Source organism: Xiphophorus maculatus, chromosome 10 (genome assembly GCF_002775205.1).
Source record: "Xiphophorus maculatus strain JP 163 A chromosome 10, X_maculatus-5.0-male, whole genome shotgun sequence".
NCBI classification, from domain to species: Eukaryota; Metazoa; Chordata; class Actinopteri; order Cyprinodontiformes; family Poeciliidae; genus Xiphophorus; species Xiphophorus maculatus.
In genome coordinates, this window is record NC_036452.1 from 9360803 (window position 1) to 9383567 (window position 22765).

General features: G+C 36.9%; 2 protein-coding genes across 4 annotated transcripts; one reads left to right on the top strand and one right to left on the bottom strand.

Annotated features, from left to right (window-relative positions):
- Window positions 1-1192: 1192 nt before the first annotated feature.
- Window positions 1193-16381, top strand: LOC102222829 (disintegrin and metalloproteinase domain-containing protein 9-like). 3 transcript variants are annotated; one of them, XM_023341135.1, is made up of 22 exons: window positions 1193-1468; window positions 1791-1897; window positions 1998-2071; window positions 2557-2635; window positions 2720-2796; window positions 3710-3902; window positions 3982-4044; window positions 5463-5534; window positions 5679-5848; window positions 5967-6057; window positions 8474-8604; window positions 8741-8912; window positions 10911-11000; window positions 11091-11286; window positions 11464-11572; window positions 13089-13269; window positions 13362-13448; window positions 13537-13642; window positions 14775-14904; window positions 15000-15099; window positions 15273-15310; window positions 15636-16381. In XM_023341135.1, exons 1-22 carry the CDS (start codon window positions 1399-1401, stop codon window positions 15757-15759), a joined length of 2460 nt encoding a protein of 819 aa, XP_023196903.1. In that variant the 5' UTR covers window positions 1193-1398; the 3' UTR covers window positions 15760-16381. The 3 variants fall into 3 exon arrangements, with proteins under 3 accessions (XP_023196903.1, XP_023196904.1, XP_023196901.1); XM_023341133.1 differs by having other exon boundaries at window positions 1194-1468; window positions 1788-1897; XM_023341136.1 differs by lacking the exon at window positions 15273-15310 and having other exon boundaries at window positions 1788-1897; window positions 15000-15043.
- Window positions 16382-16717: 336 nt separating this feature from the next.
- Window positions 16718-22468, bottom strand: LOC102223086 (5-hydroxytryptamine receptor 3A-like). The gene is made up of 10 exons (XM_014474035.1): window positions 22429-22468; window positions 21649-21815; window positions 21068-21112; window positions 20703-20812; window positions 19572-19741; window positions 19013-19173; window positions 18403-18613; window positions 17658-17840; window positions 17147-17220; window positions 16718-16951 (listed from the first exon to the last, which is right to left on the bottom strand). Exons 1-10 carry the CDS (start codon window positions 22466-22468, stop codon window positions 16718-16720), a joined length of 1395 nt encoding a protein of 464 aa, XP_014329521.1.
- Window positions 22469-22765: the final 297 nt, after the last annotated feature.

Genomic DNA, 22765 nt, shown 5'->3' on the forward strand with positions numbered 1-22765 from the left:
TCATAAAAGATGATTTGATCGATGAAATCTTGATCAAACCAGACTCAGAGCAGTGGAGGATGTGCTGAAAGAGAACAATTTACTGCAACAAGCAAATAAACTAAATTAACGTCCCTCATTATTATCAGTCAGCGTGAGTCCGATTGTTCCAGTGATCCAGGTCCTGCTGTGTCTTATCAAACTATATATTATAGACACAAAAATCTTCAAACCAGTTGCTCAAGTAACTTTTATATTCTAATGAATTTTTTTTCTTATATCAAAGTTTCAACTGACTTTACATGGCAGGCTTTTGGTGCTAAAAACAATGTCAGTGCATGACTACATCGTACACACACAGAAGCAAATCATTTAAAGCAGAGTTGCATGGATTAGATACTTTTTATCTCAAAGGTTTTTAACATTTCTATGCTTTGCATAGAATTTTACTGGCTATCATATGGCATTATTAGAGTAAATGCTTTGTTCTATAGGAACTCAACATACAGTAAACTCAAAGTACATGTTTCTTTGCCTGCATACAAAGTGATGCACAATTAAAATAAAAAATATTGCTAGGCAAAATTATCATCAATTATTGTCTTTATAATTAGAAGAAACGCTTTCTAAATTCACTGCAGCACAAATTCGCAGCTGTAAACTCAGTTTTTTGGATGAACGGCACTTTATTTAAAAATCTTTTTGTAACGCTATATATAAACCCTGACACACACACACACACACACACATATATATATATATAGCGTTACAAAAATATTTTTAAATAAAGTGCCATTCATCCCAAAAACTGAGTATATATTACACTACTTCTAATTTCTATTAGAAGTAGTATTTCTACTATTTCTACTACTATTTATAAGTGAAATCAAAATGAATAATAGCGTTAACAACAAATTATTACATTCTATATGTGCTAAACATCCGAGCTGTTTCTAATATGATCTGAAGAGCTGTGCTTTTCTGTTCCTTAAACTATGATGCCATCTTGTGGACGAGTCTGGTAACAGCAACTGTATCTGCTTTACTGTCCGGATTCAGGAAGAGACATCCGAGTTATAAACCACTTGTTGCACCGGTTGAAAAGGCGTTCAATCACGCCCAATTAAAAGTATCGATTGCTGTACCAGCTACAAAATGGTGCGCACTCATTAGTGTTAAATAGCCGAAGGAATGACTCATGACAAAACTCTGCCTCGTAAACAATGGCAACAACGTTTCTGTTGTAAAGCTTATCCTTAAAAACATTGTGACTTTTTAGAACAAATTTCAAAAGTCACCGAAGTGTAATTTTTCTTCCTCGTTTTCCCGGAATACCCCCACCTATCATAGCCACGCCCACTAAAGCACCTGAGCAGAAGCAGGCTTCCTTATGCTGTTATTTTACATTTTTCTACCATCATGGTTATCAGGAAACCCATTTTGATCGCTTTTATCCTCCACTTCTGTATTTCTGGGACAGAAAATAAAGGTGAGTGATATTTAAATTATTTTTTGGTTCCTTTCGAAAAAGAGAAGTCGCTTTATTTCTGTATTTCTCTCAGACCGATCGGGTCACAGAAGCATTTTTAGTGTATCTTCTCGGATTTATTGACAGTCCAGCTTCTGAAAGTATGTTCTCCTTTAATCGATCTGTTTTATGAACGAGATCAAAATGATCTTTATTGGAATGTTACCTCAATTCAATTGCTCTGGGTGTGTGCTCGGATTGCGTGCGAATTCCTTTCTTAGCATTTGCTATTCAAAATGTTCCCACGCAGTATTTTACAATGTTTCCATTCCATCTCCAGAAGATTTCAGTGGGTTCACATCAAAACTGCCCAAATACTCCGTTGTAAAACCACAAGTGATCAACAGCAGGTGGACAAGGAGCCTCAATGGGACCTCACAGACAAAAGAGGTAGATTCCTGGTGTTACAAATGTTCTTAAAGTAACTCTTTCTGAGTTAATGTAATGACATTATTATTTTTGTTTGTTTGTTTTTGTTTAATTCATATAGGCATATGGAGATAAAGTGTCTTACACGCTGATGATCAACAACAAAAAGCATATTCTTCATCTGGAAAAGAACAGGTACCAACTCATTATCACTGACACTGTGGCGATAGAGGTTCATCTTAATAAAATCAAAACTTTTAAGTTATTTCAGTGATCCGGTTAAGAGTTGCACTATAATCCTACTTACAATAGAGAAAGTGATTTGTTTTAAGTGTGCATGTTTAAGTATGATTATGGCTTGCACCTAATGAAAACTCAATTCTGCGCATCGTGGTTGCTCTTCCTTCCACTCAACTTTCCAAAAGTCTCTGAGGATGCTCAGAGTTCTTTAACTGTTCTAAAAGATCTTGGGTAATGTTCTAAACAACTGAAATTTGTGTTTTTGATTAGCTGTGAGCCAGATTTTCAAAACAGATAAGCAATCAAAAAACCCCACATGTAACACTTATTGAGTTTTACTGCAGAATTAAGTTACATTTTGAATGATAGTACAATTTTTTAAAGATTCACTGGTAATTTTTAATCTTCAAAATTAATTATTTGTTTTCTCTTCTACTCAGAGAATTTTTACACCCCAATTTTGTCCAGTATTCTCGGGATGCCAGCGGTAACTACAATACCTCATATCCAAGACAACATGTGAGTTTCTTGGTTGTCCATTCGTCCTTCTAAGAACTGATTTATGAAAAAAAGGTGTAAAATTAAATTATTCTAAATTTTCAGGTGAACTGCTACTACCATGGATCTGTGGAGGGATACGAACGTTCAGTGGTTGCGCTCAGCACATGCTCTGGCCTCAGGTTTCTACCTTTGCTTGGATTATTTGCATGCAGAATATTTTACATTCCAATTGAAGTTTATTTATTTGAGTAACTTAATTGATTAATTACAAAAGCACATCTTCAAGCCTTTATTTTTGTTTGTAGGATGATTTTCTGCTTGTAGTTGTTGAAATCATGATCTTTAGTGATTTGGACATTTCATCTGACCAACAAAAGAAAAAAAAAAAAAAAAATGTGAACTTAAAGAATTGTAATTTTTTTTTGCCTGCTTAATAGTTGTTATTTTAAAAAGTTCTTTAAATCTGACGTTTTGTGACCAGCCTCCCTTTTCTGTTGGCATTTCCACAACATGATAAAAAAATTTAATTAACATTCACTTCTACAAAGGAAAAAAAACTGGCGACTCTGGAAAGATCATGAAACTTTCAAAAGTATTTGTTTTATTTGTTTATATTTTTTTAAATGCGATTTTTAAAATCATTTATACCCGTCCTAAACATTTAGTACAGCAGTCAGATCCAATCACTGATCACTGAGCTGCTTTTTGCAGTTTTCCACTGGTATTTTGAAGATATATTTTTGTTGATGAGCCCCACATTTCTGAGGAGTAATCGTAATAATTATTATCTCCCTCCAAACATTCTCTGTCAGGTTCAAGTTGAGACTATAGTCAGGGAACTATAACTTAATAACCTCTAAGAGGTTATTATCAGTTTAAGCCTGAAGTGTGAGGAAAATGTGGGCTAACTGCAACACATATAGACATTGTAGTGATCATCAGCATATTAACTCTCTGCTTTTGCAATATTGTGCAGCCATTCCCAGTGGTTTATTGCTACCAACCCATTTTTATTTGATTGCTGAGCCGTTGAACTTCCATGAAACCGGTCTATATCACTCCTTTAGCCCGCTGCGCTCTACTTCTCCACAGGGGTGTGATCCTCCTTGAAAATGAGACTTTTGGGCTTGAACCCGTTCCGGCGTCCACCACCAACAAGCACGCTCTCTACCTCCTGAAAGACTCTTATTCTGAGCCAGTCACCTGCGGGGTCATTAGCGAAGCGACATCAACGCCCAACTATGAACCCTTTGAGCCTGCCCAGTCCATGACTTCTCTCCTAAGGGTTCGTTCTACATCTAAATGTTTAAAGTGTAAAATGGAGGCCTTTCTGTCTAAATTCTTTTTCCTTTTTGTTTGAACAGAGAAAACGCGCTTTACCTCAAACCAGTTTTGTAGAGTTGGTGCTGGTCGTCGATAACCTCAGGGTGAGTGTTAATGATTTACTTTTTGTTTTATCAGTAAAATAAATCGGGATTTAACCAACGAACTGGTCTGTCGTGACAAAGAGACGACTGACTCAAATGGTGAAACTATCAATTCCTACAATTAATTATCTACCACCACAAACAAGCTTTGGGTCTTTACCGAAAGAACAAGATTCCAGGAAGCAGCTGAAATGAGTTTCCTCTGCAGGGTGTCTGGGCTTTCCTTATAGGGACTCAGAGTAGAGCTGCTGCTCCTCCACCTCAAGAGGAGCCAGTTGAGGTGGCTCAGGCATCTGGTTAGGATGCTTCCTGGACGCCTTGGTGTTCCAGACACGTCCCTTTGGTAGGGAACCCAAAGAGACATGGCGACTATGTTTCATGGCTGGCCTGGAATCGCCTTGAGTTGCCCTGGAGGAGCTGGCCCAAGTGGCTAGAGAGAGCAAAGTTTGGGCTGCTGCCCCTGCGACACAGTCCTGGATTAAGTGTACTATGGATAAGATAAGAAGATAGTCAAGCCACTAAAAGAGCCGCACACAGATCCTGCTTGTCTTCTTTTCAATTTAGTTACCAAACCAGCAGTCATTGCAGAACTGGTTGGTTCTGAGTTCGGGAGGAACAGGTTGTGAGGGAGTAGTCATCCTATGACTATTCAGGTCTGGCGATTATTGTGGCTTTTGTTGATTATGTCAGAAAGATTACATAATTTATTTCCTCAAAGGTGATCTTTCACTTTCTGAGAAAACTTTGGTCTCTCTGAATAGGCCCTGATAAGCATATTCGTCTATTAGTCATAACTAAAACAACCACTACAGAGATATTCACGTAAAGCAGTGGTCTCAAACTCTAGTTCATAAGAGTCGGTGTCCTGCAACTTGTACTGACACTTTGTGTAACATCAGTTCAATATTCTATAGTTTTTAACCTATTAATGTAGATGCATTAAATGTTAATAAATGTGTCCCCTCTAATAAAATACATTGTCATTTTTAACAAGACGTTATTTGAAAATTTTTCAAGTGATGCACTATAACCTTAAGCCTAATAAATGCATTTAAATTGAAAATTATATGTTTTCTTTGGCCACTACTCTATAATGTATAAAGTTTATCAGGAAAGAAGGTTGTTTACTTTTTAAACTTTGTTAAAATCTCTTTCAAAAGTCTTTCTCAGCATTTGCTAAATGCTTGCGTTCATCTGTCATCTTTTTCAGCTTTTCCACCAGAGATTTTGATTTTAGTGTAATATTTCTCTGAGAAATAATTTGGCAGTCATCACTCTTCTTGTAACATATTGAACTTTTAAACATTGCAATTATGTTACTCAGTGTTATGCTAAAAGGCTGGATCAAATGATTATGTAGCTTTATTTTATTGTTGGGAATGTGGTTTAATTTTGTGAACATTTGACCTTTTTAACAGTTTGTTTACAAGAAACAAAATGAAACAGCAGTCAGAGAGGAGATGGTGCAAATGGCAAACCTGCTGGATGGGGTGAGAGTTTCTGCTGTGTTTATAGGCATCTTTATTCTTCAATTGCTTTGCACAAGCATCTTTACAATCTTTAAACTAAGAATTGCCTCAATTATACTGATAATCGCTGACGCTAACATAAATTTGCCTCTTTTTTTCCTTTAGTACTACAAACCCCTCAATATCCGAGTTGTGCTTGTGGGCCTGGAGATTTTTAAGCAAAGTAATCCTTTCAGTGTGGACGGCACTGCTGGAGAGGTGCTGGGAGAGTTTGTTAAATGGAGGAAGAGTACTCTGTTGCCAAAGATCAGACATGACATCGGTCAGCTCATCGTGTAAGTAACATTCCTCTGTTTTTATTTAGCAGAACAAACCTTTAATTTAGGTTTCTGTCTGTGCTTGAGGTTATTAGAGAAGACTTTAACCTTGTTTATTTCTCCATGTGACTGCCAGTGGTCGGTCGGGGGCATACGGCGGTGGCGTTTTGGGAATGGCCTTCGTTGGCACCGTGTGCTCTGTTGCAAGCTCTGGAGGAATTAACGTGGTAGGTTCTGTTTTAACCTCGAACGCCTGCTGACACAGTGGTGCTTTGACACGATGAGCTTTTACAGGAAATCTGATACTGAATGGTTTATTAATGGGAGACTGCTGAGTGTCTCAAGCTGTAAGTGACTCACCAGTGAAACAGGTCTGACTGGAATGCCTCTAACCTCCATGACAAACCTTCTTTCTTTACATTGCCACATTCTTTGGCACTCTGATTTACAAATGACTGCGTGTGTGTATTTATAGCTGTTGCAGAAAGTATTTGCACCATTGTTTGATTTAAAGAGTTGGAGTAAAAATGCAAAAACTAACTCTAAAAACTAAGTACACCCACTGACTCAGTGGCTGGTAGTTTATCCACAGAACTACCCAAAGTTATTTTGATAACACCTTATCAGTTTAACATTCCATTATGAAAGAATATTTTTCTAGTCTTGACTTGCATGGCTTCAGTTTTTCAGGACTGCTTGCATCTATTTCACACAACTTGCTTGAGGTTTTGTTGGAACCTTTTCAGTCAAGTTCGGATTAGTGAGTGCAATGCCTTGGTTTTTTATTTGTTTAGCAATTTTGCTTTAGGTTGGTGCTCTTGTTTGCTTAGCTTTCTTGATAAGATTTGATAAGATTTCTTCTGATTGGTGGGTGGCTTCACTTTTCAGAGTGGAGTACTTTGGTTTACTAAGGATATTGTGACTGCTTAAAATCATTTTAAAAACCAGCCCATATCATTAACCTTCCACCACCATGTGTCATGTTCCGTGTTTTTCTGTGTGTTTATTGTGAGTTTCCTGTGTCTCTGTGTCTCCGTGTTGTTCTGTTCTCCCCTCGATTACTCCCAGTTGTTTCTAGTTTCCCTAATTACCTCCTTTGTATTTAGTGTCACCTGTGTGTCTGTGTCTTTGTCGGGTCCTCGTCTCATTTGACTGCTAGTCTGTTGTCTGTGTACCCAGTCCTTTGTCTCGTCCGTTTGTGTTACGGTTGCTACCGGCGTCGAGCCCTGGCTTCCGCTCGGCCGTGCTGCCCGTTTGTTTTGGACCATGTTGGACTGTGTTGTTCTGGACATTCTTCATTGAAATCATTCATTTACTTCAACCTGGGTCTACAGCGTCTGCCTCACCACCTTCACCACCGCACCTCATGACACCATGCTACACCATTAATATGCTGTGTTTACGCTGATTTATTGCTCTTGGTATTATACCACTTAAATAAAGCTTTGATTTCATATTTTTTTATTATATACGAAGTTAGAAACTTAGTTGAATTGCCATTTTTGCATTATAATAAACCTTTTTTTTTTGCTTTAACACAGATAAAAAATAAAATCCAGTGCTTATTTGGAGCAAATTTGTTAGGCAGGCTTTAAACTTACTGGCATCCATAAACCTTTCTTATCTGATGCATAATTACATAATCATTTCGAAGCTCTTTACCTTTGCACCCGTTTCCTTGAATGGGGCACAGAGACCTAGATAATGCTCTTCAAAATTGTAAAGAAAAGAAGTTATGCAATTAATGTATTGCAGATGCATGCTGACCTTCATAAGCTAGAAAATATATACAAGAAAATATCTGCTTGTCTGCTTCAAAAGAAAATGAGAAACTGAGCTGCATGAGGCCCCAAATTTATATTGTTAAGTGCAGTGAAAGTGATAGGAAGGGAGGTCAAAAAACTGTCAAAACACTGCTGACTGTGTAGCAAAGAGTAGGTCACCCAATGTTCATTACATTTATTTATTTCAAGGCCTTTTCACATCTTTACAAAAAGACACCACAGTCGTGGAAGGAACCATACTTGAAGTTTTCTATTTGTGCTGTTTTAACGTGCAAATCAGGTCTAACTTCAACTCCTGTTTCACTATTATTAATATATGGTTTCTAATATGTTTTCAATGTAATCATTTTCATTGTACTTAGGAGTTTTCTTGACAAACATTGATGCTTTTGGATGTCCTCCACCTGTGAATTATTTTTTCTTACTATTATTATTCAGACATGGCATTATAGACGTCCCTAGAATCATTAACAGTGATGCGTTGCCAGGTTTTGCATTATCAAAACCTGGCAACTACCAAAACAACGTGTTTCATTCAATTGGCTAAAAAATACATTTGCTTTGCAAAATCCAGTTGTTGTTCTCTGTTCCTATGGAAGCAGTAAAATGAACTTTTCTACACTAAGTACAGTGTTAGCTTAGCTTTCCTTAACAAATAAACTCATATCATATTCTTCTAAATCCTATTTATTACATTTTAAGGATCTAAATGTGTTTTTATTGTGAAAGGCAAAATCTTACCAACAAACTTTTGCCAGCTCTCTTGCCATGACTGTATGTCATTATGTTTCAATATGGATCATTTTTTAAAAACCTGTGCAGAAGGTTTTTACCTAAACACCACGCTTTACTTTTATAGTTCAGCGCAGACAACTTGAATTTTGCTTCCACTGTGGTGGCCCATGAGATGGGCCATAACCTGGGCATGAATCACGACTCCACTGACTGCTCCTGTAATGGAAAGAGCTGCATCATGTCAGGGGGCGCCAGGTAAAACATTATCCACCTATTGTACTTTATATCTATATTTCTTTCATAGTTTTTCATTAAAACCACATAGAAGCTTTTGACATTACTTTGCTTTCACTCTAGCCCACTTTGTTTGTTTAATCCCGTTACTTCATAGTGGTGCCGTCCAGTTCAGCAAATGTAGCGAGCAGGACTTTGAGGCTTTGATTCTCCGTGGGGGAGGCGTGTGTCTTAGAAATCAACCTTCGGCATCGGACGTGATTGGCACCGCTGAATGTGGCAACGGGCGCCTGGACCAAGGAGAGGAATGTGACTGTGGCACAAAAGAGGTAAAGAAGTTAGAAAATTGTTCTTTGTTTTTGTTGGACTTCTGGACTTTACTAACTGGTGCGCAGAAGCTTTAGTGGAGAGTAACACATGTGCATATTGTGTGTGTTTGACACAGAAACTGTGTAGATGTAGCCTTTTTGAGGACAATAATTTACACATCAAAGTATGTCACTGACTTGAATTTAACTGAAGTAAATAGTGGTTTATAGGTCAACGTTAGGCCTCCCTCTGACCTATAAAACACTAGAGTTAGGAGTTAAAAATCAACCAGAACATGGTCAGTATTTCCAGGTTCTTGAAGATATGTTCAGAGTTATATCACAAACACAGTTCCCATACTGTCTGAGCATGCTCAAAAATTTTATAGGTATCTGAGTCAATATCTTGTTAGCAGCATATTTTGATTCCAAGTATGGCATAGAGGAGTTTGGTAACAACAGTAGATTGTGTAGTTGGGCTCCTGCCAGTCCCTGAACCATTAGTGTGCAGGCAGCACTTTCATTGTAACAACTAGAGCATTGCACTGGCTTCAGCCAGAAAAGATCTCCTCAAGCAACAGCAATGAAAGACCTCAACCTTCAATAGGAGTCCCGTACTTGTATGCAGGGCCGGATTTAGGAGGATGGGGGCCCCTGGGCTGGAGTCAGGATGGGGGCCCCTGGGCTAGAGTCAAAATATATATATATTTTTGTATGTGTTTGTTTTGTTTTAGAGGATGAGCAGAAAATGACCGAACAGTAAGTTTTGACAACTTACAACTTTAATAAGCCAGTTGTCACAAACTACAAACAACTCTGAACTCTTTTCTAGAAAGACTAAACCACATGTCGGGGTTGAAACTAGAATATGATGCTTGCATCACAAAATAAAATCACTGAATAGTTATTGTTGCCTGGACTTCAACACAAACTATAAAACAGATTGAGTGCAAGAAAGTGCAATGCTCAAATATACTTTTACAAAGCAAAGCGAGTAAAACAATATTTATACAAATATCCCCAGCATTTACAAGTCCATATAAGTACAAGTGGAATATATCAAAACTCAAACTTTTTCTTTGGTTTTAAAGTTCTTGGTAAGCGGGGGATAATGATGTTTCTGCTCCATCTCCGCTTACAGGTTTAAAAATGCCTGTCAGTTTAGGCATTTTGTTTGTCGCCTCTTTGGCGCGATGCTCTTTTTCTTTTCTCTTCCTTCTTTTCTGTGCTCCGCTGTCATATTTTCTGTTGTCCGCCATTGTAAAATAATATTCCCTTGACGCTCCTCCTCCCCAATGCGTAAGATGCGTCAAAAGTGGACCAATAACAAGCAAGCATTCAAGATGGACGTTTGCCAGAACAAATTGGAACATTTTTCATCGGTGCTGTCAAAATCATCGTAGTCATTGATTAAATTCTGACACTATCCAGTCACAAAAATATAAAACATCCTTTGGGGCCCCCGAAATGCCGGGGCCCCGGGCTGCAGCCCCGGTAAGCCCCTGCTAAAATCCGGCCCAGCTTGTATGCCTTGCACACAGAAATCACGGCGCTGGCCGCAGAGTGTAAAACGGCTTCCAGCTGAGGAGAAAGAGAACGGGATATAACTTAAGGGGTTACTCAAACTTAAGGATTCGTAGTTTACGAACAACAAGAAAGAGCTTTTGTGTTTCAGCTCATGGGGTAAAGTTATAAAACAAGTTAAATGAGGAGTTAAAACAAAGTCAACATTTAATACAACTTAAAAGGAAATATAAGGAGGCCATTTTCACAAGATATAGAAGTATAGATGAGAGATAGCACTAATGTGTATTTCATTTTATTTTATTGTTATTATTGTATACTATGGCTTGGGATCGATAAAGTATTATCTATCTATCTATGAAGGAGATTTTCCACTGTTCTTTTATTTGAGATGTTCTTATTTATTGTGTGCATATTTCAGAGTTAAAATATAGTTCATTTTGTATGCATAGTATGCTGTTATACAGTAGTTTGTTCCTTTTTTATTTCATACAGGAATGTAAGAACGAGTGCTGTGATGCTGCCACCTGCAAACTGACTCGTGGTTCCTCTTGTGCCCATGGAGCCTGCTGTGACAAGTGTCAGGTCTGCAAACCGTTTCAGTACAAGTGAAATCTCATCACTTTTACCCTCGCCATGTCAAAGTGATTAATTTTACTTCCTTGTCTCTGGTAGCTCAAAGTGTCTGGAACTGAGTGCAGAAAGTCAGCCAACGTCTGCGATCTTCCAGAGTATTGTGACGGCAAAATTGGATTTTGTCCTCCAGACTTTTATATCATGGATGGGCTGCCCTGCCAAAACGATGCAGCCTATTGCTACGAAGGACGCTGCCAGACGTACGATTACCAGTGTTTACATCTGTTTGGATCAGGTATGTTCTGTTGTAGTCACTGGAGAAATCAATGTGGTTTATTTCGTTACTTGTGCTGGTCACTTCTTGCTCCATTTTTATTTTTGTAAAGAATTAAAATGATTGACGTATGTTTTGTTCTCTTGTTTAGTAACTTAATCCCTCGTCTTGTTATTTGACACTTTCCTTTTTGAACAGGTGCAAAAAAGGCAGATGATATTTGTTTTGAATATGAAAATATAAAGGGGAACGTGTTTGGGAACTGTGGCATCACCAGCAATGGAGGCTACATCAAATGTACCGTGGCGTAAGTACTTAAAGTACATAAGTTTCAGGTGCGGGTCAGTAAATTAAAATATCATTCAGAAAATAGTCTTTTCAGTACTATAATTAAAAATCTGCCACATACAACACATTAAAATAAGGTTTACTGTGCATAGACATACCGAAAGACATACCGGTATGTAATTTCTTGTCATGACTTGCTGCATCAGTGCAGCAAGTTTCAGAAGGAATCACCCTGTGAGTTTACTGAGGTAATCAGGAGGCCTGGGTTGCTTTAACAGCAGATTTACACTCATGTGTAAATCAATATACACATGAGTTTAAGCTCATGTGTATATTTGGTCTAGTGTCTCATCTTTTCCTATATAGATTCTCTTTACGTAATTAGAGATTCCACAGACATTAAAGCAGGGATTTGGTACTTTTAACATTGTGGGAAAGCCGCACGTATTGCTGGAAAATGAAAACCTGATTCATCTGAAGCTTTCTGGCAGACGGAAACATGAAGTTCGTCAGACAGACGTGCACTAACAGATGACGGGAACTCGCAGAAGAAACTTAAAGCTAGACTTTATGTAACTCCACTCAGCCATCAATCTCTGGATCATTGACTTCTAAATAAAATGCAAACTTTACTTCACTCTAAAAAGATAAATTTAGACCACAGAGCAACAGCTGAGGTTTTCTTTTCCTCCCACAGCCCACATAAAGCACTCCTGACATCTGGTGAGGCAGACACACAGGAATTGTGAAAGCCCATGCTTTAGATACTTATGAAGCACTGATTGCTTTTAGGAATGACTGTTGATTGTTTTGAGGCTTACCCTCCTTGTGAAGGTGCTATGGAAATTATTAACAAAAGGGTAGAGAAACTGTTAAGAAATGAGTAAGATCAATCTTTGTCTTTAAAATTTTTATTTTGAAGGCCTGAAGCTTTTGAAGGCCCCGTCACTGAAGGCAGACGAGTAGAGACGAGCCCAGCGGCACAGCTGCATACATTTCAGTTAAAACCACATCCTGTTTTGACTCACACATATTGGAAAATTAAGCACAAGCGGGAAAAGTTAATAAAAACAACTTGCATAGACACCTACGTTAAACCTTCCTTGCACTCTGTGATTATCACGTATGACATCTGACCGCTAAAATGCACATGCTTCTTGTACTACGTGTGCTTAGAAAACCCCTTACATGGATACGAAATAAAACAGACACGTCTGGAAAATATTCATGCAGATATACAGTATATACTAATTTTTCCACTTCTAAGGGTATCAGTTTTTTTGTAGGTCATAAAATTGCTTTATGAAAAATCTTTGTTTTTAATTATTATAATTGGTCTTAACTATTTATTTATATGAAAATTAAGATTTTGGTTTTCATCAGCTGGCTATTGATTTCTGTAATAAGAATTACATTTTTATATGAATTACCGAGATGCAAGTAAACTGCAAATCTTGAATAAAATAGAAATAAAGTGGCATCTACTTGAATTAATTAATTGTTACTTTGCTGTAACATTGATATCTCTTTTTCAGGAATGCCAAATGTGGAAAGGTGCAGTGCACTAATGTGGATTTAAACAACCACCCTGTTGGTGCCCAAATCAGCATCGAGATAGTTCAGGGATCCAAATGTATCAATGCAGACTTCAACCTTGGTACCGATGTGCTTGATCCGGCTTATGTTAAACCCGGCAGTCCGTGCGACAAAGGAAAGGTGAGCCAATAATATTTAAAATGTTCTGTTAAGGAGACAGAAATTAAATGGCAGATTAAGTTTGACTGGATGTTTTCGATCCTCTACTTTAGACCTGCATGGACTTCAAGTGTGTGAACGCATCAGTTCTGGACCCAAACCGGGGCTGCGATGCACAGACCACCTGCAGTGGACGAGGAGTAAAACAAGCCTTTAACTGTTTCTAAACTCTTTTATCAGTCAGTATTGAAATGCCAGACACTTCATTGGCTGTTTTTCATTCTCCAGGTGTGTAACGATCAGGGACACTGCCACTGTGACAACGGTTGGGCTCCACCCAACTGCAACACAGCAGGCCGAGGTGGCAGTGTCGACAGCGGTCCTGCTATGATAGGTACATTTACATCTTTTAAATGCACACGCAAAGTTGTAGAATCAATTTAAGGTCATTTGCACAGAGTTTTAGTCTACACTTGATTTCGGAATGATTATTATAACAGTTTGGGGGTTTTTTATTAATTGATTTCAACCATGTTGATCAACTACTAACCTTAATTAGGTTTGAAAGCAAGAACTTAGTTCTTGCTTTCAAAGATGTTGTCAAATTTGTAAAATGAATCTCACGTAGTTGCAGAGAAACCCAACACATTTTGTAGCTCTTTGGTTTCTCGGTACTGATCCATCTTTTAGGCATAATCCACATATTTTGGGCTTTGGTAAGGGAAGGTTTTTGCCTAAGTAGCGTTAGCCTACTTTATCTTTCCTGAAAGGAAGTATTTGTGATCTGTGAGAATTTGGACATGTTTGGTTTTTTTCCTCCTTTGGTATCAGTGACAGCCAAACATAACCACAGGATGATGCTACCACCACCTTGCTTGAGAGTTTGACCATAAAATGCTTTTTAAAAAGGGGGGTTTCATGTATATGCACAGGGAGAACATGCAAGCTCTGTGCAGAAAGACCCCGGGCCGGGAATCGAACTCAGGACCTTCTTGCTGCAAGGCAACAGTGCTACCAACTGCACCATTGTGCAGCCCTGCTATGATTTTTAAGGAAATCAATTTAAGTGAATTCTAGCAATTCAACAAAGAAGAGTAGTCACATGTATAGCCAAAATTATGCCAGGAGTTGGTTAATGGTAACAAAAAGGATGTTGTATCTTAAAAATGGAAAAATGCATAAAATATTCAAAAGTGTTCTTTAAAAACAAATTGTAGTTTTTAGTTTTTGGATGTCTATGGATATTTTTAAAAGCACATCAACAGATTGATTTATTTAATGAGCGCATTACACATTTAGGAAAACCTGTAAGTAATGTTTAGCTGATGTCGGTTAAAACTTAGCAGTTTCATTAAGTTCATATTTGTTGCTTGTCTCATTTCTTGCTGTGTCATCTGAGAATAATTTTGTCCGTTTGAAAACTTTTTGAAACCTGAAAGTACAATTATTGTTCAGAAATACAAAGTAATATTTTAGACTTGAAAGACGGCTGTTCTTCCTTCTTTACATGTGGACCTCTGTCTCAGATTACTCCCTCAGGAACGGGCTGCTGATCTTCTTCCTGTTGGTTGTCCCTCTTCTCGTCGCTGCCATTCTGGTGCTGCTCTACGTGTTCAAAAGGGATTCCCTAGACATCTGCTTGAAACAAAGAAAAAAGTACAATAAAAAACTGTCTCACTTAAAACACACATTCATATAGTCTCTTAAAATGTTCATGTTTTTAAGAAAATCTTTCCTGTTTTTGTTTAAAGACCACGCAGTACAGGAAAAAGAAATGCAAATGCACCCACAAATGGTAACGTTCAAACAGACGTGACAATTCAGCCTCCAAGACAAGTTCCACCTGAAAGGGTAAGTTTACATTTCAAAGTAAGTAGTCACAGCAGCAGCTTTATTTTTTGTTTAAAAGACATTTGTCAGAAATAATGTTTCTCTTCATATCTTCCTGTTTTGCTTTTTGTTTTATACATATCTAACTGGAAATTTCTTGTTTTCTTTTTGTGTGCTTCTATATTTAACTCCAGCCTCCAGCTCCATCAGTGACCTCTGCTCCCATTTCAGAGTATGCATTTTATTTTATACATATTTTTTTATACATATTTAATATCTGTGAATTAATTTATTTTGTATTTATTCAATTATGTTTTATGAAGTTTATAATTCACAAAAATCATCTCGAGGTTTTTTACTAAGCAAAATAACTAAAATATATAATGAAATCAGTGCAAATGTATTTAAATTCATCCCAACTTTGCTCCAGTTAATGCAGTTTAATCAAATTTTGTTTATAATTCCAGTTGGTAAAATTAAACGTTTTCAATCTAAGATTAATTAAAGCCTTTCATTGCACAACTTACAACTTTCACTGAGCCCAAATATATTGTCAGTTTCAGGTACGGAGAACTGGATTACTGGACCAGGGAAGCAAACGAGGCTCCTGCACGACCTCCAGCTCCAGTTCAGGGCCCCGGAGTGCCCAGGCCGATCCCCGGGAAAGACATCGCAAGTTGATGCTGATTTTATGTCAGGGATGCTGTGAGTGTGTTTCACAAAAATATACTGTTTTAAACCACTGTGACAATAAGACACTCACTGAAACTTTAATGCACTCTAAATCTGACTGTAATATTTGTATTTGTGGTGTTGGATGCACTTTGTAAATATCGGAGTAGGTGGGTTTTATTCGGTCTTCATCACTTTGTGTTAAATCAGCCACATTAACTGTTTATACAAAAAAAGGAAGAATTTAAGGGATTTTATTCCAACATATTTTTAAAAGGTTGTTAGCTTTGAGTGTTGATGTTATAATGTTGCTCTGAAGATTGTAATGAAATTATAATTTACATTTTCTTTACACGTATGAGCTTCTCATGATATACAGTATATTTACACATTTGGTTATTTAATTTATGATGAAGACAAGATAGATTGCCTTCAATTAGCTGTTGAAGACAATTTAATTAGCTTCTTCCTGAAACAAAAACATGAAAGTTCTTTTGATATTGATTTTACTTAAATAAAAGATGCTGGATATCTATTTCAATCAGATGTAAGTTCTTTTTGTATGTGCATGTATATAATGTTTGCATATTTAAAGGTTATTTCTTAAAATACAGCTGCATTTCAATATTGATTTATCAGTGCATTTAATTAAGCTTAAAAAGTGAAACTCGTATAATCATAACACACAAGATACATTTATGTATGTACACATTGTATGTTTCTTCCTGTTCATGTTGTTGACGTTGGCTTACTTTCAGTAAAAACCCCAAATTCGGTTTTCTCAGATAATCGTAAATCACGGCCTCATTCAGCCCATAATGCTGCTGAAGTGTTAAAGAAACCCGGTTGCTTTAACAGCAGAAGATGACTGATACCTACTGGGCATTTAAATAACTATATCAAAACAAGTTTACTTTTAAATTTGCATAAACTAAAACTAAATGTGTCTGAGCCTGAAACAGAAACCTTATTCATCAGCAGTCCAGATGGAAAACATGAGGCCCAAGAACAAGCTGGAAGCTGTTACATAGAGTATAAAGTAAACTCGGTTGATGATTTTAATCTTTCTGGTCCAAAAGCCAGGCTTCCTTTCTTCCTTGGCTTTGTTCCAAAGCAGAGACAGCATCCTTGTTATCTCCTTCAGTCCATCTGAGAAGATTTCAAACTCCTGCAGCTGCTCCGTCAGTCGGCTGCCGCAACCCTGGAAAGATGAAGACCTGGTTAAAAATTGAGATTCTAAAAAAAAATTATAATTAGACAGCAGGCCACTTTATGAGCTTTTTAGTTTTCTGACACAATAAACTATGAGAAATACAAAACTGAAGCATGATTTGAGCGTGAGTTGAACCTGAAGTCAAAACTCAAGCAGTCTTTCCAGTGGGGGTCTAATACCAACCTGCCCCAGGTCAGTTGGCATCTTGTTTGCAGACAGACCACAGATACATGAACACCCAGGCCAGTTCTTCTCTTCTAGAGGAAACAGATAAAGCACATTGTGTCTTCAGGTGTGCTGATTTTAGAATATTTGGAAGGAAAACAATAATAAGGACTTTCTTCCTCCTACAGACTGGTAGTTTACTCCTTCATTTGTGTTGTAAGTGCTTTTCTATCAGCATTAAATATAGAAACATACCATTAGTTTTATTATAAGTTTTTAATAAGTGTACAATATTGAAACTTGAGGTTCTCTTTTACGTCTTGACCAAATTCTGCAGTTTTCAGATCGAAATGAATTGTCTCAATTGGATCCAGATTGTACTGAATATGTACAGAAAATATCAGACAAAAGCATATTTTTAAATGTTTTTAAATAGAATTTTTAGTTGTTCAACTGAATTTTGTATTGGTGTTAAATTTGTGTTTTAGAGCTAGTTAAAAGCCCAGAGCCCACAAGCTGCTACTCCTACCTTTCTCACAGCTTTGGTAGTTGGCGTCTCTATCTTGACTGTCTCCACAACCGTCTTCCAAACTGTGTCGTTTGTTCATCTCATTTTCCTGGGATTCAGACTCGATGTCCATCAGATACATCATCAAAATTGTCTCCAGGAGGCTGAGGAACATCAGCGTAAAAATCCCAATGCAGTAGACCGCTGGGGAGAGGTTATTATAAAGATGGTGACAATGAAGAAATCACAACTTAAACTATATGACAAGCTGCTGAAGCAAGTTATTCAACACTTTAAACATAAAAAACAGTGTGAAACAAGTTTATTACAGTAGCAAACTGTTATAATAAAAATTATCCTTGTGTTTTATTCCCATTTTCCACATGACTTTGACAGCTCATCAACAAAAGTTCAGTTGTGCTGAGATTGGGGATCTGGGAAGGCCATTCCAAATTAATGTTAACCTGGTTAAAATCTTCCAAAACACAGTTTTCATATTCTTACAAAAGTCCTGTTGAAGTTTTACAGTTGTATGATTATTATTTGTTTTTAACTCATTGAAATTGCATGTTGAATCTATTTTGGAAAGAAAAAAGACGAGAATCTTTTCAACTTCATTTTTAAAATCCCGAAATTAAAATCCATTTTGACTCCATGCATCTTCCCAGAACTTTTGTTTTATATTATTAACATCTCAGAACCAATTAACCTAAAAGTAGCACCCCAGCTGCATTCTGTAGAATATAGCAGGTCTTGATCCATTTACCAATCAGTGGGATCTTGTCTGACGATGACGGCAGAATGTCATTAAGAATGAGCTGCATCACGGTGACAGCCAGCAGCACCGTGACCTTGAAGCTGATCTTCTCACCACCTCTATCTGAGATCAGGAAGGAGGACAAATCCAGGCACAAGAAGAAGAGGACAGGCAGCAGGAAGTTGACGATGTAGAGTATAGATCTCCTTTTCATATAGATCTGTAAAACAGATGTTTGGACATGTCATTGTGTGCAAACTTGAGAAGCAAAATGTTGCATGCCAATGATTTTCTCTATTCCTGTGACAAGTTTAAGGAAGGGAAATAAGAATTTAGATAAAAATTTAAAACAAATACAGACAAATTCTGTCTTATCTGCTAATAATAAAATAAAAATAAAAGAATTTAACTATGATTCATTCATTATTCATTGATTATGCTAATTGTTTAATATTTTGTTCTGGTTTCTAGATCTACTGTAAGTTTAACACTTCGTCAATTCACACTAATCCAGTCTGTAACACTCCCTAAGCTGCTGCAAACATGTTACTATTAATATCCATAATTTTAAGAGAAGAAGCAGACTGACTGTAAACACATGAAGTCACCAGTTACTTACAGTGTAAATAATGGTGTCTTGCTGGGATCCAAATGGTTTAACCATTTTGGTGGCAACTGTCATGTTAACAAACAGCCACTCATACTGCGTGCTCATCAACTCACGTGACCAATTAGTGGTCACTGAGGAGTTCAAGGTATGCAACAGGTTAATTTCCTCAACTGGAATTGAAGAGAAAAAATTGTTTTAACTAGGGGAAATGGACATGGCATGCACCGGTACTTTAACATCATCTGTGCGAGCAGTTGGACAATAATCCAAGGGACAATAATTGTAATTTAGAGTTGAATCTAAATCAGTTATCAAAAAAATCATCTGTCTCATTATCTCATCTAGAAGTTAGTGATTTAAAATTGCTGGTGATCCTCAATGAGCTAAAAGTTTATTCTGATTTAATGTAGGTGAAAAGCAGGCTCTGTGTATTATACAGTGTATAAGATAAAAAATCTGGTTTGAACTATATGTTGTAAAGACTCACATAATCAGCACTAAAGCACTAGTAATCACAGAAAATATAAACACAATTGAAAAATAGAAGAACAGCTTAAAGCTGACTTACCGGAGTGAACAACTGATTTAATGGAGAGAGTGCAGCTCTGAACATCAAATGGGAATTTGTAAACCTGCATCATGCATGTGCTGACCAGCACCTGATCATTCTGGACCAAGACTGTACCACTGCTGTTGATGGTGAGGTAAGGACTTGGAGGGGCTTTATCCCTTTCTGTCCTGCAAAACAGAAATACTTCATTTGTGATACATGCAGTCAGGACAAAGCAACACTTTGTCAGCCAGCATCAGACTGTGGATATTATAACTTTCATCTCTTATTTTTCCACCACTGTGCTCTTTTCTTTTGGTAGTGTCCAAATGTGAACCTATGGTGACATTTTCCAGTTCACACCCATATTTTGTACTTATGCTATCTTGTCCTTTCCTACTCATTTTGTTCATGAAGGAAAGCTTTGTACCCAATGTACTTAAATTACTTTATATGCTGATTGTAGTCACGTATTTTGAAACATGTATGAAGAGAAGCAGTGTGATCATCATTCTAAGTTGATAAAATTGTGACCTTTTAGGCTTTCCGTAGTCCAGTACTTGCTCTCTGCAAAAACTCAGAAACTCACATAATGATGTGACTCATGTGAGTTTCTGTTAGTTTCTTTGTTTTTTCCTTCCCATTCCTGAGTAGCTGATTCTTCATGTTGACTCTCCAAGCAGCACACAATAGTGCAAAATGCCATAAAAAGTGCCATAAAAGTTATCTTTATTTACTTATTTTCTGTTGAAAACAAATGTTTGGCTCTCGTGATTTATTCTTCATCTGATACCCTGCACCAGATTGTAATGACTGGACTGAGTCACTTAGAAAGGCTCAATTATCTCACCAGTCTGCCAGCCACCAGGATGACCCCCTGGAGATTCTCCACTTTGACTTGCTGACCACTTTGAGGACTCATTAAAGGGCTGCATGAGTATTGTGTTAGCTGTCTCATGTGTCCGACAGATTTTCTTGTCTTTGTCATTACTTTCTCCTTCTCTACTCATTTTCTTGTGCTCTTGGTATATATGTTTTGTTAACAGCTGCAGTGTTTTAGCACTAGGTCCAAAAGTCATCATTCAGATGTTTGGTATATTTGTTTGTTTAAATAGAGCAAGTACATGCATATCCATACAGTTCACTTACATTTCTTCAATGGTGAGATCTGGCTTCCACAGAATATCTGTGGGAATAGTAACCTTTGTGATGTTACAGAATTGACTGGAATCCCAGGAAATGAAGTCATTCTGCCAGTGCTGCGGAGAAAAGTAAAGAATGTGATCACAAATTTTAATACTACACAAAATTTGGAAATATAAAAATTTGGGAAAGCTTGTGGTCCAAAACTGGGTCAAAGGATCTCCAAAAGCAGTTTTTGTGTTGACCTTAACTTGAGTCTCCACTGGAGAAACCTGACATGCACTTAAGATGTCACATATTCTGCAAATTGCATAATTACCTTAATTATAATTTTGTTGCTCAGAGAAATATTAGTGAAAGATAATACTCACCATAATTATCCAAACATATGGTACAAATGTCTGGTCAATCTCTCTCTGCAAACAAGCAAATTGGTGCCAGGAACAAATATTTAAAGTGACCATTATGCTTCCAAATTAAGTGAATTAAAAACATATGTACTGTATTCTCACTAAAAGGTGGCACAGTAATAAAATGTTTTATCTTTGCTAGTGTAGAAGAAGAGAACACAAGGAACGATATAACAGCTGAAGTACTAACTTGTTTATTCAGTTCACACACAAGCTATCATATAAAAGCATATGTAGCTAATACACGTAGTTAGAAAAGAGTTTGAAAGTGCTTCTGCAGTTATATTGTAATGACTTGTTTTTATCTATTTCCTTTTTGTGACTGTTTCTACAGACATTTACTCTTTTTAATTATTTAATAGGTTTCAGCACTGATGCTCTTCAAAATATTAATCCTGGCAAATGATAGACAACAACAATAAAGGTAAATCATCTGAATTGACAAGGTTATGTTATTCTAGTGAAAGTTGAAGGAAAAGCAAACTTAGCTTTGCACATATTCATCACCCAGAAATATGAAATTTGGCAATTTCCCAACTTACCACATCCAGGATAGCGTACAGCAATACTTCCAGATGCACCTTTGTGGCTTTTCTAAAATCTTTCACAGGTCGGGTCAAGGAAAACAGATCATTGCCTCTGCTCAGGTTCAGGTAGTTTAAGACCTCCTGATAACTACACACTCTTCCAGAGGAAGCCACTTCTACAACTTCAAACACAAAGAGACAAGAAAGATCCAGGCACAATTGCAGAAAAATGCTAATATTTCTTCTATAAATTACAGCATGCTCTGTGTTATTTACTTATGAGCTTGAAATTAATTCATAATGTATGAGTCTCTTCTGATCAATACAGAGAGAGCTCATATTTTATCGATTAAAAGTCCAATGTTCAAACATAAATGTGCACTTATGGTTAACCAGAACAATGCTTTTTACATTCCCCTGAGTCTGACAAGACCCTCCAGTTCTGATGTAGTTACCGTATAATACAGCAATAGTAAAAAAATATATATATATTTTTTTATCAATTTCTAAAGTATAAAGGAACCTGTCTTTATGGGTAATTATTGTTTATGCTATTTTCAGCCTTGCAAAATAACATTACACAGATTCAACTGTTTCAGAATTTCTTTGTAAAAAACTTTAGCTTTATAAAATAAGTATAATTTAATAGGGGATGGAGGCTGCTTCTGCTATTAGTGAAATATTGCAAATAAAAATGAGCGCACAGAAACCGATTCTACAGTAACACAGCCCTGACATATTGTTCTATGTTTTTTATAATAATAATAATAATAATAATAATAATAATAATAATACCTATGAGGAGGAAGTGAAGAATGAAGTCTCTCAGCAGCATTTCTATGAAGTCCAGGCACTACGATGGTTGAACAGAAAGTGTGCAAATGAGATCACTGCAGAAATATTATATGGCCAAATCTTACATAGGCAAGGGGTGGGCAAACCTCACCCCTAATCAAATTCTCTGATATGATGGGTTTATTTGTTTATTTATCAGTAGAAACATGAAATGCTTAATACACTAATATCTGGCACAGTTAAGATTCCACAAATTAAGACAGATAAACTCAAGTCTTTATCAGAGCAGCAAATATAATGAATTATGGTGTGGGGACACAAAATGGAAACCCTGACT

What these genes read in the sequence shown, in the direction of transcription:
- LOC102222829 (XM_023341133.1), top strand. Translation starts at nt 1,399, where the DNA reads ATGGTTATCAGGAAACCCATTTTGATCGCTTTTATCCTCCACTTCTGT. An exon ending in CCTCATATCCAAGACAACAT is followed by an intron (nt 2,636 to 2,719) that starts GTGAGTTTCTTG and finishes CTAAATTTTCAG; the next exon opens with GTGAACTGCTACTACCATGG. An exon ending in ATCATGTCAGGGGGCGCCAG is followed by an intron (nt 8,605 to 8,740) that starts GTAAAACATTAT and finishes GTTACTTCATAG; the next exon opens with TGGTGCCGTCCAGTTCAGCA.
- LOC102223086 (XM_014474035.1), bottom strand. Translation starts at nt 22,468, where the DNA reads ATGCTGCTGAGAGACTTCATTCTTCACTTCCTCCTCATAG. An exon ending in GATCTCACCATTGAAGAAAT is followed by an intron (nt 19,742 to 20,702) that starts GTAAGTGAACTG and finishes TCTGTTTTGCAG; the next exon opens with GACAGAAAGGGATAAAGCCC. An exon ending in AGACAAGATCCCACTGATTG is followed by an intron (nt 17,841 to 18,402) that starts GTAAATGGATCA and finishes ACCTCTCCCCAG; the next exon opens with CGGTCTACTGCATTGGGATT.